The sequence below is a fragment of the Oryctolagus cuniculus genome, chromosome 2 (assembly GCF_051225735.1).
Source record: "Oryctolagus cuniculus isolate XC-2025 breed Fujian yellow rabbit chromosome 2, ASM5122573v1, whole genome shotgun sequence".
In the NCBI taxonomy this organism is placed as follows: domain Eukaryota; kingdom Metazoa; phylum Chordata; class Mammalia; order Lagomorpha; family Leporidae; genus Oryctolagus; species Oryctolagus cuniculus.
In genome coordinates, this window is record NC_142868.1 from 78,221,545 (window position 1) to 78,235,144 (window position 13,600).

At 36.5% G+C, this 13,600-nt stretch overlaps 1 protein-coding gene across 2 annotated transcripts in view; it reads left to right on the forward strand.

The window, feature by feature from the left end:
• Positions 1-13,600, forward strand: part of SGCZ (sarcoglycan zeta) — a 1,232,459-nt gene that overhangs the window by 710,849 nt on the left and 508,010 nt on the right. For both annotated transcript variants that reach the window (XM_017350432.4, XM_089327274.1), the window contains exon 2: positions 7,021-7,215. In XM_017350432.4, coding sequence (XP_017205921.2) covers positions 7,021-7,215 — 195 coding nt within the window. The remainder of the gene's footprint in view (positions 1-7,020; positions 7,216-13,600) is intronic.

Here is a 13,600-nt window from a genome sequence, read left to right on the forward strand (position 1 = left end):
TCTTATTTTTTCCTGATAAAATTTAGATATTAAAAATAAATCTTATTGTTACTTGTAAGTTATTCAAATTCCCCTTTCTGATAGGAGCAGGAAGATGGGAATGTTTCGCATGAGCTGTGGGGTGGTCATTTATTCATTGTTTCAGACTGTATTTCTCTCTTGCAGAGAATAAATCAGGGTAATCTATTAATCTCCTTTATTTTTACTCTTGATAAAGCCAGCAATAACAAAACAATTGTTTTAGACATTATAAACTGTCTTAGCTGCTGCTTTTCTTCGTCTAGCCTCAAAAACATACAGAGTCTAGTATTTTTTGGCCTTACCTTCCTACTCAGAAAGATGCCACAAATGCAGCATTCACTCTTGTTTTCCTTCCTCCACTTTCATTTTAGAAAATAAATATCAAACATTGCTGAAAGAATGGAAAGGCTTGGCACTTACACTTATGGGAATTCTAAATCTTAGACACTGAAATCCATTTGAATTAAGTTTACAGTAGTGAGCCTCTAAGCAGGACGAGTATCCTAGGGAGGATGAGTTTCAGTTGCACTTGTCCTGGAGCCAGACCCGGCAAAGTTTGATCCAGTACAGCTATTTTCATTTTTACATATGCTGATGTTGCCTTCCACATCGGAACACCAAGGAATAAATGCAAGGCACAATATCATTGTGTTACTGTAATTGTAACCTGTTTATATTACCCTCATTTCAGGTAGCCCAGCTCCCATTGTCTTTGAGAATGTGGGCCTCATCCCTGGATCCTAGTTTCATCATCACTAGTGAGGATTTGGCCCTATTTCTTTTCCATTCTCTGACTCATATCCTTCAGGTAGACTTGCATGACCCCTGGCACCAGATGCCTCACAGTCGCCTGTAACCCTATTTATTTGCTCTTCTGTGCTTCTGAGTTTTCTATACAAATCCTTTCTACTTTCTCATTTTTTTTAAATTTTCTATTTAGAACACTCCAATTAGACCTTCAAATACAACTCTATTTTTAAAAGATTTATTTTATTTATTTGAAAGACAGTTACAAAGAGAGGTAGAGACAGAGAGAGAGGTCTTCCATCCACTGGTTCACTCCCCAGATGACTGCAATGGCAGGAGCCAGGAGATTCTTCCAGGTCTCCCGCATGGGTGCAGGGGCCCAAGGACTTGGGCCATCTTCTACTGCTTTTCCAGGCCATAGCAGAGAGCTGGATTGGAAGGGGAGCAGCCGGGACTAGAACCGGCGCCCATATGGGATGCTGGCGCTGCAGGCCAGGGCTTTAACCCGCTGAACCACAGTGCTGGCCCCCAAATACAACTCCTTTTAAACTTTCTTGTTGTAAGACTTTGATAGTGTTTGCCTATTCTCAGGTGTTCCTTCCTTTTTCAGGCATTCTCTTCTGTTTTTAAACAAGCTTTATTAGTTTTTCAGTTGAAAGGGAAAGCAACAAAGAGAGAAAAGGAAAGGAAGAGAAAAGAGAGTAGGTAGGGTGGGAGGAGAAGAGAAAAAAAAAAAAAAAAAACCTTTCACCCACTGGTTTGCTCCCCCAAATGTCTACAGCAGCCACATCTGGGTCAGGTCGAAGTCAGAAGCCAGAATCTCCTGGTTTCCCACGTGGGTATCAGGGCCCAAGTGTTTGGGGCATTGTCTCCTGTATTCCCAGGTGCGTTAGCAGAAAGCTGTATCAGAAGTAAGGCAACCAGGACTTTAACTAGCATTCCACTACAGGACGCCAATGTGGTGTGGAGTGGTTTATCCCACTGTGTCACAATGCTAGCCCCTCATTCTTCTCTTTATGTAGACCTTTATTATATTATCACGTTTACTGCCTTTGTAGCATCTATCATTATTTAATAGTATATTGCTTATGTATCTGTCATATTATTGTATTTATTGCCATTACATGTCAATATTTAATAAGTTGGTTTAATGCATATTCTTCTTTTTGATTATTTTCCCCAAATATATTATCATGTGTGTAAAAATTTTGAAAACTGCTTGCATATAGTTGTCACTACTAATTTCAGTACCATTCTCAACTTTAAATACTCCAGAAAACCACTAAAAATGATGATGCCAACTACACTGAGATAATCAGTACATTCCTGGCACCTGATTATTTTGGACTGTTTTCCTCTTCTATGATGCAAGAGAATAAGAAACAAATGATCTCTGCTACTCTAGTTAATTTCTTTCATATTCCACCCAGCTCTGGAGAATTCACCAGGATTCTCAAGGCTAAGTGACATGATGGGCCATGTGTAAGTCAGCCAGATTCACTCGTTCTCTTGTTTCCTTTAAAGCCACACTAATAAATGTAATAAAATATAGCCCTCTATGAAAACCGATTTTTCCGTGATATTATTAAAATATTGAAAAATCCTTATGGTCTAGTTCTCTTTGTCCATGCAAATTTAATATAACCTCATAATATCTTACTCAGAGTTTGCATACATTGTTAGACTTTATTAAAGTATTTTCTTTGTGCAAATATAAACAAGTACTTCTCTGGATTAAAGGGAGATACAAGGGAAAGTATTTCTGTTAACATAAACAGGCTGTTAACCATGTTGATCCAAGAATGCTGACAACTTCTTTGGTAGTAACTAAGAAAGACTGATTTTCGTGTACTGAATATATATGATGTAGCCTGCACAATGATACTAATAAGTATACAACAAACTCTGTTAAAACATTTTCTTTATATTTATCTGCTATACCAAACATATGATCTTCATTATTTTAAATGTGACTATGAAGCAATTCTTATATCAAATGACTCAGTAACTCAGCTTACAATAAAATAATAAACATGAAGGATTTACTTTAGATTCACCTCTCAGTCACTTTATCAATGGAGTCTGGACAGTGGCAAATATGTTAATTTTACAAAATAATGACATCAACCCTTGGTCAAAACAGGAGACTGATAAAAGAAATATCACCCTTGGACACACACACACACACACACACAACCTGGAGTTTAAAAGTAATTTGATTATAATGAATGATTTGTATACATGAAATGTGATATGAAATAGAATTGCAAAACTTAGTTGAAGAGGATCTTAATTAAGTAGCCAAAAGAATATATATATATATATATATGCATATGTATATGTATATATATATATATATCCTTGAAAAACAAATATTGCAAAGATAGGATTTTGAAGGCATGAAATTTTTATTTTAGTGAAGAATTGAAAGAAAGGACTAAACCAGATAGACACCTTGATGTGACAATATTGTTTCTCAGTGAACTGTGATTATCTTGTTCTTTTTAAGGAATTTCACTTATGAAGGTGAGAAAATAAATATTTCTTCAAATGTAGGTTTGCATGGCAGATTCCTCTAAAATGAGGAAAAGTGCATACTGAAAAATACATTTCTGTTTTATTTATAGAATCTTCTGTTTCCAAGGGAGCCAAGATGCCATTGCAAAGTAGGGCTAATATTAAAATGGGTCATCATTTAACATTTTGGGTAAAGGTTATCAGTGTTTCTAACCTAGAACAGTTTGTTTAATCATTTAGATTAGCATGTTATTACTATGATTCTGCTAGTACTAATCCTATACTGTAACACCCACTGAAGGTTTTATGACTTTGAAATCCTGATTTGTTAGATTTACAAAGAAAATAATGTTTTTCAAGAAAATTCTAATCTTGTTGTCTTTGCCTCTTGAACACTCTATTTTCTGATGAGGAAGTATATAAAGTAACAATGTTAAGCTTAGCTTTATTTAAGGAAATGCTATTGAATTTCTAGGGAAGACCAAAATAGCTTTGATTCAATCACTTGCTTTGTCTTTTTCATTTATCTTTTCTTTTCTTTTTTTCTTTTCTTTTTTTTGACAACCTTTTCTTTTGGCCTTTTGTTATCCTGTTTGCTTTCCAAAATTGTTAGAGGCATTTGATATATTTACTGAATCTTTGCTACTTTCCCCCCCAAAATCAATCTTATATGTATCGTATTCTTTGTAGTTGTGTTTTTTCCTAGGGCATGTTGTTCTCACTTTTGTTTCTGTTTAGAATGTGTAAAAGTAGACTATCCCAGAAAGGAAATTTACCTTGATATAAGACTAGAGGAATTTGATTATCTGAAAAGACACAAGTTATCTTGTAAATTTGAAAGCGTTGCAGAGAGAAAGAGAGAGAGATCTTCCATCTGCTGGTTCACCCCCTACATGGCCACAATGGCTGGGACTAGGCCAGGCCAAAACCAGGAGCCAGGAGCCAGGAGCCAGGAGTCAGGAGTGTCTTCCAGGTCACCTTCAAGGGTGTTTCCAAGCACCTGAATCACTTCAGCTGCTTTTTCTAGGCCAATAGCAGGAAGCTGGATCTGAAGTCCAGCAGCCAGGACTCAACTGGCAACTGTATGAGATGCCAGCATCGCAGGCAGCAGCTGTATCCACCACACCTAAACTCCAGCCCCAACTTAGAACTTTTCAGACACCAGCTCTGCAGAGGGAAAGAGTCCTTCTCCCTGTCCGACACCTTCAATTCTGTGCACTCCTAATCTCCTACATCCAAGTCCCCTGTCTTCTTCCACTCCTCTTCCACTTAATCGTAATTGTCCCTAGGTTCTTTTTATTCTCTTCTTATAATGTCTCTACTTTGCAACCATAACCACTGTCAGAATTATAAACTCTACATCAGAATTCTCAAAGTCAATTCTCTGATATATTGACCTCTGATTTAAAACTTGTGTTACTTAATGGGCTACACATTTCCACAAATTGGAATCTAAATAAAGACTAATTAAAGCCTTGTGAGTAGTTTCAAGGAAACAGTAAAAATAAAAACATAATAATAACAAAGTTTCACTTTTATATTATGAAATCTATTAGTCATTTATTATTAACACTTCTAATTTATTTTAAATTATTCTTATTCTACCTTTTATATTATATGATGTATAATAAGCCTTGATCATAAAAAATGAGATTCATAATATTTAACAGTGCATTAGTGCATTTGGAAGTTTAGTGCTAAAATTAAAAACTGGAAAAGTTCCAAATAAAATAAACTTTTTGAGTGTCTCAATATAGAGTTAAAGATTTTCTTCAAAGTAGAATTAGGTTAAAGAACACCATAATTTAATGATTTTATCTTGCATGTTTTCTATTACATGTATTTTCTGTTACTTAATCAATCATTTAAATTTTTATTAATGCTTTATTTTTGTATAATCAATGTTATTTCTGTTGGTGTATTAACTTTTAACTGATTAAAAATTTTAGAAATTTTAATATACAAAACAAAGAAATCCACAGAATACTAAAGAAAATAGATGAATAATCATTATATATACAAAATTAAAATGTATGAAAATAAAAGTGAAATTTTATCAAATGAAACAGTGTAAGCCATCATTTGCAATGTCAGGTTTTCATTTTTTCATTTCAGTTTTCAGAGTGCCAGTTTGAGTCTAGGCTGCCTTGCTTCTGATCTAGCTTCCAGCTAATGTGCCTAGAGCCACAGCAGTAATGGCCCATTTGCTTGAGTTCCTGCCACCCAAGTGGGAGATCAGGGTGGAGTTCCTGGCTCCTGGCTTTTCCCCAGCCCAGATCTCACTGTTGCGGCCATTTGGGGAGTGAACCTATATATGAAAGACAGCTCTTGTGTGTTCGTTATCTCTCTCTCTTTCTCTCTCTGTGTGTGTGTGTGTGTGTGTGTGTCTAACCCTCCTTTTTAAATAAATAAAGCAGTTAAAAATTGAAGTTTCCATTCCATAGAAAAGAAACATGTTGTTTTTACAATATATATACCTAGGAAATATTCTTTAATTTTACCTATCTAAATTACTGAATTACATAAGACAGTAGTCATGTACTTCTTGAAAAAAATTAAGAACCCCAAACTTACATATTGTCAAGAAATATTTTTTTAAAACTGAATTTCTGTTTATATCATGAACTTAATTTTCCCCTCATTTTAATACAACTAAACAACAACCAACAAAATTCTGATTGAAAGTTTAAATTAGCTAGCTAAATCTATGCAACTCTCAGTAAGTGTATTCCCTTTCTGTGGGTTCTTGCACATACACTGACATATTTATTGAAAAACATATACTGTACTCTTTATATTCTGCATGTTTAGAGAAAGGTAAAGAACAGCCTGGTGATAAAGTAGGTTGTCAGGTGTCTCAAAGAAGAGGTAAAAGGCTATTCCAAATGTAAGCTGTATGTGGGTAGAAGTAGTCCTGAGCGTCCTCAGAGCCTTCCGAGAAAAGTGTACCACTAGAATCGGACAACTGCGACCAGAAATATATATTTTACAGATGTAGCCATTCAGCTGCTCTAATAAACAACCATGATAATGATTTAAGAGGTTTGTAACATTTTCATTGCACAACAGTAATTGTGTGCTTACTGCCTATTGTACTTAGACATGTTGCATATTTTAATTTTTGGAAAAATGTTCATTGATTTTATTTTTTACTGTATATTATTTCCTGTGAAAATTGATGCAATCACTATAGATAAAGTCACTGCTGAGTCTTCACTCCTTTGACTTTTTGCCAGCACCACTGCTGGTCCTGGCAGCCCCCTTAGTGTTCCTTTCTGGTCTTGGGCTCCTTTCACTGTTTTTTTGAGATCTTTATCTTCTCATCCAGGCCACTTGCTACAAGTCTCAGTTTGGGTTTATTTCTTTTTGTGTAAAGCAGAGATCTGCAAATCATTGCAATGCTACTTGTTTTGCCATCGCCAAAATGAGTTCCAAATCCAAAAACCAAGATGACATTGTCTTGTACATTTTCCCAAATTCCTGTCTTAGGCACTTTTGTTCTCTGAGGTTGGAGAACATCATTGACCATTTATTTCATTAGAAGTAGTCAGTTAGTCCTAAACTTCCTGGTCTGGATAGTTTCCGTATCATTCAGGATGGCAGTTGACCCTCATGCAGCCAGGGAGGAAAGCAGCTGGTTTAGTTGTTGTTGTTGTTTTTAATGCTCCTTTTCTGTCTCTTCTCCTCTCTCTCTCTCTTCTCTCTCTCTCTCATATCTCACTCTTTTTTTTTCAGATGACCCGAGAACAATACATACTAGCAACACAACAGAATAACCTGCCAAGGACTGAGAATGCACAACTTTATCCAGTGGGAATTTATGGCTGGCGAAAGAGGTGCTTATACTTCTTTGTCCTTCTGCTGTTGGTTACCATGATAGTTAACTTAGCCATGACAATATGGATATTGAAAGTTATGAATTTCACTGTGGTAAGTACCACCATGATTTTACGTTATTGCTTTTGATTCAAAGATCATTCAACTGTGTTATTTTATGTTCTTTTCAATTGGAAGTTAACTGAAATTGTATTATATGTCTTTAAAACTCAGAGACAGCCATATTAAGACTACATTCAGTATTTTGGCCATTAATGTGTGAGTGTGTGTGTGTGTGTGTGTATTCTTTCAGGGAACATACATGGTAAATGAAAAATAAGAAATTAAATCACTTTTGTGAAGATTAATAACAATAGCAAAATGATTACACAGTTTACTGAAATTTGCTTTAGTTTCTTGTTTGGTTGTTTGAATATTTTATAAGAACCCCATGAGAGCGTAACTTGTCTGGGAAAAACGGTTGCTTCAGCACAAAAGGCTCATTTTCTATTTTCTGGCTAAATCCTTAAATTACTCTGCTTTCAAGTCACCCCGCCTTTGCTTGGAGTCCTCAGTCTCTACACACATAAGCAGGTGTCTTGCTTGCTGACCACACTTTTACTATTCTTTTTCTCTGTATCCATAGCGATGACACCAATGCTGTGTTTTAAACTCCATTGATATTCTTGTATTGGCCTGTGGTGTGTGTGTGTGTGTGTGTGTGTGAATTGTTGTTTTTAATCTCACTGGATATTGATTTAGCAAGAATTCTTTTTTTCTGACTTCACTAATACCTTATTCTAACTTGAAATGGACTTTCAAAGAGAAAAGTGAGCAGAACAGTTGCCCACACAGTATAGCACCACAAATATCGTGTGCATAAAAAGCATGGGAATGAAGGTAGCCTGACCTGTCAGATAGGATTTCATTGTCACTGCACAAATCAAGATAAAACAGTAGATGTTTATGGAGAAAAATGAGCTGGATGGTTCTACTTTTATAAATAGAGTACAAATTTGAAGAATATTCATTTAAAAAGAAACTAAACTCAAAGGAGAGATTGACACAAGTCAGTATGTTCCCAAAATGAGGGGGAAGAAAGTACATTCTACAGATACATTCTCTTCTAGGATGATTGAGCAAGGCCTGTGGGCCTGTGGTTGGCTAGAGGTGGACGTGTGGGCTCATAGGTAAATGGTTATTGAGCAGATTCTCTGGTATTGCGTGGGAATCACTGCATTGTCCAAGCCTGGGATCAGGTTCCCTTCTCATTTGAGAATGTTGCGTCACAAATGTCAGTAACTGCCCAGTGTTTCTGTTCTGAATTCTGCTTCTCTGCTCCCTGGTGATGCCGGGGCTTCATTATTGGTTCTATTATTACAGAGTAGGGTGATGTGTATACCTCTGTAGATACCTTTTTGCTGCCTTCACCATAAGAGAAACTAGAAATTGATGGCAGCACATTTTCAACCTAATTTTTCTTAATGGAAAATTATATTTTAAAAGGAATGATTTTCTCTGAAACTTGAAATTTCAATTATTCAGTTTCCTCTATCAAAAGACATCTTCTAAAAGCTTATAAAAGAGGCCATCAGCTCTCACTTCAGGGAGCCTTGATTGTCCTAGTGACCAGAACATGGAAATTTTCAGGTTCAGGCCACATAATCTTCTCAAGCATATTTACATTAATTAGGAAAATACCCTTAGCAACATAATTACTTGACTGCACGCATCACACTTTAGATAGCTCATACCTTGTCGTCCAGTCCCACGCTGTTGCCAAGGCTGGATAAGCCATTCATCGGAAATAATTGAAACAATCACCTGTGTTTTCAGGATCCTCATAGACCCCAGGGTTTCTGCTACCCTTGGAGCTATCTAATTTGAACCTCAGCTGGCCAAAATGCGAATGCCAATAGAACCTTGAGGGCAATAAAAAAGATTGTTTCCATTGTAGTCTGGGTATTTGGTTTTCTGTTGGTAATTTTCATTTGTCACATTTTTTTTCTTTTAATTCATGACTTTAACTTTTTATAATGAAAAAGAAGACTGTTTCCTTCAGCTATGTAAGTAATATGCATGTAGATGAAGGAAATGGACAGATGAAGTTGTAATGATAGCATCAAGATAAACTTTGTAAGGCAATGCATTCTCCATCCTAATGCAGTTGTTCATAATTATTCAGAGAAATTCAGCATTACTGAAGCAGTTGCAAGATTTAGCAGTTCTATATACTACAAATGAAGTTGTATATACTAGAAAAGTGTGAAATAATTGGTAAGTCTCTTACATTAGAGCAGTAAAAAAAAATCAATTTTATGTTTTCACGAGTACATCATGTTTGTAGCTATCTCCACTGTGAATACCAAAGACCAGTTGCCATACCTTAGCCAAGAAGCAGAAAATGATGTGTGAATTGTTTGGGGAGTACTATTGATCTGCCCAAAATATATTTCACTTTTATTATAACTGTTGCCATCCAATACATGGAAATATGTGGCTGTTAACATCTTTTATTTGAGCAAACTGGGCATGTTTTTGTTATCAAAATATTGTATTTTCGGCACAGAAACAGAGCTGCCAACCTGTTTTATGATGCTGTGCAGGCTCTGTCGTTATGACCAACATGGTGCATGATATGTACGGTTGATATGACCTTATTAACTTTTGTTTTTCATTTTGTGGAAAATCATCCTACTTATTGAGATACCCAGTTACAGAGAACGAAGAAAAAGGAAATGAGTTTACACGACAGCATGAAAGACTTAGGATAGATATAGATAGTAATTTCCTGGCTATGAGAATTGGTAAATACACCACTGAGTCAAAGAGAAATTTTTTGAAAATTCATCTCCCAAGATGAGTATAACCCAATTGCATGGTTTTGTTGCTGTTTGATTGGCATAATATCTGTGGTTTAATACAGATAGACAAACCTAGATGGTCTATCAACTCCAGCTTTTCTGCTAAGGCAATATTTTTTTCTTAGTTCAATGGTATGTCTAAATTAAGCCTTTATTTGAAAATTGAAAATTGATATAGTTATAAAGTAGTTATTTTAGCCGCCAGAGTTAACTAAACCTTGATAGCATTCAGCTGCAATGTAAACTAATGCATATGTTAACCAGCTAATAAAAGACAGAATGGAAACATTGATAGCATTTATTTAGCAAAGGAAGTAAACAAAATTACAAATGTAGTAGCCAAGAAGTCAGCTATACCCAGATATAATTAATAGTTAAAATAATCAATTCATTAAGCCAATTGGGAAAAAATATCTTAGAGCCTTGTGTAATCAATGCGGTGAATGTTAGCTGAAAGAAAATTCTAAGAGAAGAATGGTTGAATATCAACATTTCAGGATCGAAATGGAACAGGGGAAATTTTAGATCTACCATCCATGCACCAGTAGAGGTAACTTTTAAATGTTCCCATCATTTTATTCCTCAGCATTTGCTTAAAAATTCCTTTGGATGACAAGGACACCATACTAGTAGGGTATAGCTGTTATTGAAATCTCTTGTATATTACTTCAAACATGGCATTCTTGTTCCACTATTTCAATCTAACATTTTTTATTAATATGTCAAGACCACTGTATGTTATAATGCCCAGAAACACATGCAAGGATCATTATTCACACTGATTTTGATATCTATAAACCAGAAAATGCATGGGAGAATTTTATGCAATGATTTTTGGTTTCTTTTTGTGTTTTCTTCATTTCAAACATTACATTACATAATCATAAATATATTTTTATGGAAATATCAGTCTTCTAAGATGTATTTCTCTTTTTAGCAGCAGGCAATAGTCATTTCCATTTTTTCATAATTTGTTGTCTTTTCACGTACCTTTCCAAAGTGCACAGTATACCTTTTATTATATTTAGTTTTCTCTTAAAGCTAAAATAAAAAAAATCACTTATTGGAAAAGCATAGTGACAGAGAGGGGATGGGAGAGAGAAATTGATCTTCCATTGCTGGTTTGCCTCTCAAATGCCTACAATAGTCAGGGCTAGGCCAGGCTGAAGCCAGGAGCAGGAAACTTCATCCTGGTCTTTCAGGGCTTCCATGTCAGTGGCAGGAACCATGAAAGTCCTACTAATTTCTGTCTTAGTTTATGTGTCTGTTTCTGACAGATTTATTCTTATACTCTTTTTTTTTTTTTTTTTTTTTTTTGCTCATGTAATCTCTGTGATGGAATTTGCAATGTAGTTTTAGATGCTTAACTATGTTGGAGCTGAAAAAAAAACTCTTCACTCTACCGAACTCTCCTCTTCCCATTAAGGTAGGAATTCCTTAAGGGGCAGAAGCTGAATAAATTATCTCAGTGACTGGTATCTGGCCTGCACACACTAGGTAATGCCTTATTTTTCTGTGAATATTTAGCAGTTTCAAAGCTCTAGATTTACTGTTAGTGGAAGGATCCTCAAATACAGCATTTTAATTTTTCCACTTGTTCTCAATAAAACTGCTTCAGATTTCAACCGTTTCCATTTTTAACTGAAGCCCCCTCCTCTCTCATCAACCAAGAGGCATTACTCAAGTCCTTTCATGTCTTTCAAGGAGGCAATCAGCTTCCCCTGGTGGATAAAAAACAACACACTTTCCCCCAGGGTCTCAAGCATTTAGGGCAGGTGGATCTTTGTTTTGTTTTGTTTAGTGAAAACATAGTCACGTAATGCTGCAGTTACTGGCTCTGACTCCCTCAGTAGCAGCTCCAATAACATCCCAGTCTTTTCTTACAAACACACAAAAATCTTGAATTTTGTTTAAGCTCATTCTTTCCTGTACTACTGTGCCTCAACTTTGAAGCAAGAGGCATTGCTAAGTAAGTGATACAATTGGGCATCCATTGCTTGGTCAGTCACCACTAGCCACAATGACGTCTGTGCCCACTTGTTGTGCAGTTCCTATACAAAAAGTGACCTTGCCTTTCACAGTGAGAAGAAATAACTCTTCCAAGACTTCCAGCCTGTTCCACTGCAGTGGAGCCTCAGCCTGGCCCCCAACAATCAGGCATATCTCCCCGCAATGCTCCTTCATTGAAGGACTGAAATCAATGGAGTGCCAAGATTGCTTAGAGAAATTTATTGACCCAGTTTGGTCTCATGTAGGATGTTGGTGACCATTGACTAAAGAAAGAAAATGAGGCTGGCGCCGCGGCTCACTAGGCTAATCCTCCGCCTTGCGGCACTGGCACACCAGGTTCTTGTACCGGTCGGGGTGCCAGATTCTGTCCCGGTTGCCCCTCTTCCAGGCCAGCTCTCTGTTGTGGCCAGGGAGTGCAGTGGAGGATGGCCCAAGTGCTTGGAACCTACACCCCACGGGAGACCAGGAGAAGCCCCTGGCTCCTGGCTTCGGATCAGCGCAGTGCACCGGCCACAGCGCGCCAGCCGTGGTGGCCATTGGAGGGTGAACCAATGGCTAAAGGAAGACCTTTCTCTCTGTCTCTCTCTCTCACTATCCACTCTGCCTGTAAAAAAAAAAAATGTCCACTCACACATGCACTCCAGACAAAATAAGCATACACTAATGATGTAATCTTCCATTGCTGAGAAAGATGAAAGGGGGTAGTAACAGAAGACACTAGTAAAGAGCGAGATTTTATTTCAGTAGCCCACCAAAGCATAATTTTGTTATTTGTGTTTCCCATAGGATCGTTATAGGATGTGGACTCAAAAATTACTTATTAAAAATTATAAACATCCTCCTCTTTCCAGAAAACACTAATTTCTCTAAAAACTCCACAAATATATTAGAGGCTATTTTGTGCACACATCAATTTAGTAATAGAAAATAAATTCATTATTACATTCATGAATGCTGTGTATCCAGGGAACAAGACAAGTCTCTATCACCTGCCAGAGGGCTGTGTTCCTGTACAAAAATGGAGTCAGTAGCAAATTTTCCTCATGTTGCTGGCATTGCTGAAACTAAAGTATGACTATGTCTTTAGTAAAAGCATAACCTTTCTGTCCAAATCCTGCCATTAGCTATTTTATTTTGGATTCAATTTTCCTCCTCTACAGAATGAGTATACTATTGTCAATGGCATTAGGTTGATGTATAAATCAAAGGAATTATAATAACAAAGTACCTGATATGCAGTAACAGCTAAGTTTTTGGTATTATTCTTACTCATTTTACTATTGCATCTTCAAAGACACTTAGTCTACCACGTGAACTGACTGTTCTTTCCTTGGAGGTTGAGGCTGAAACAATTCTTGACTCAAAAAAAAAAAAATGAAGTCGATAAGTGTGTGTAAATAAATATATTAGTAGACAGGTAAAGATGTTTAAGGTAAGGGTTAAAAACAGGAGCACTGGCATATGACACCCTGACTCATATTCTGCCTTCAAGACTGGCTGCTTAGCAAGCTGACCTTGTGTCAGCTTCTTTACCTCTCGAGCTCCAATTCTACATCTGTAAAATGGTGATAATAGGGTTGACCTCACAGAGATATTAGAAATATTTAGTAGTGACCCCTTGCTAA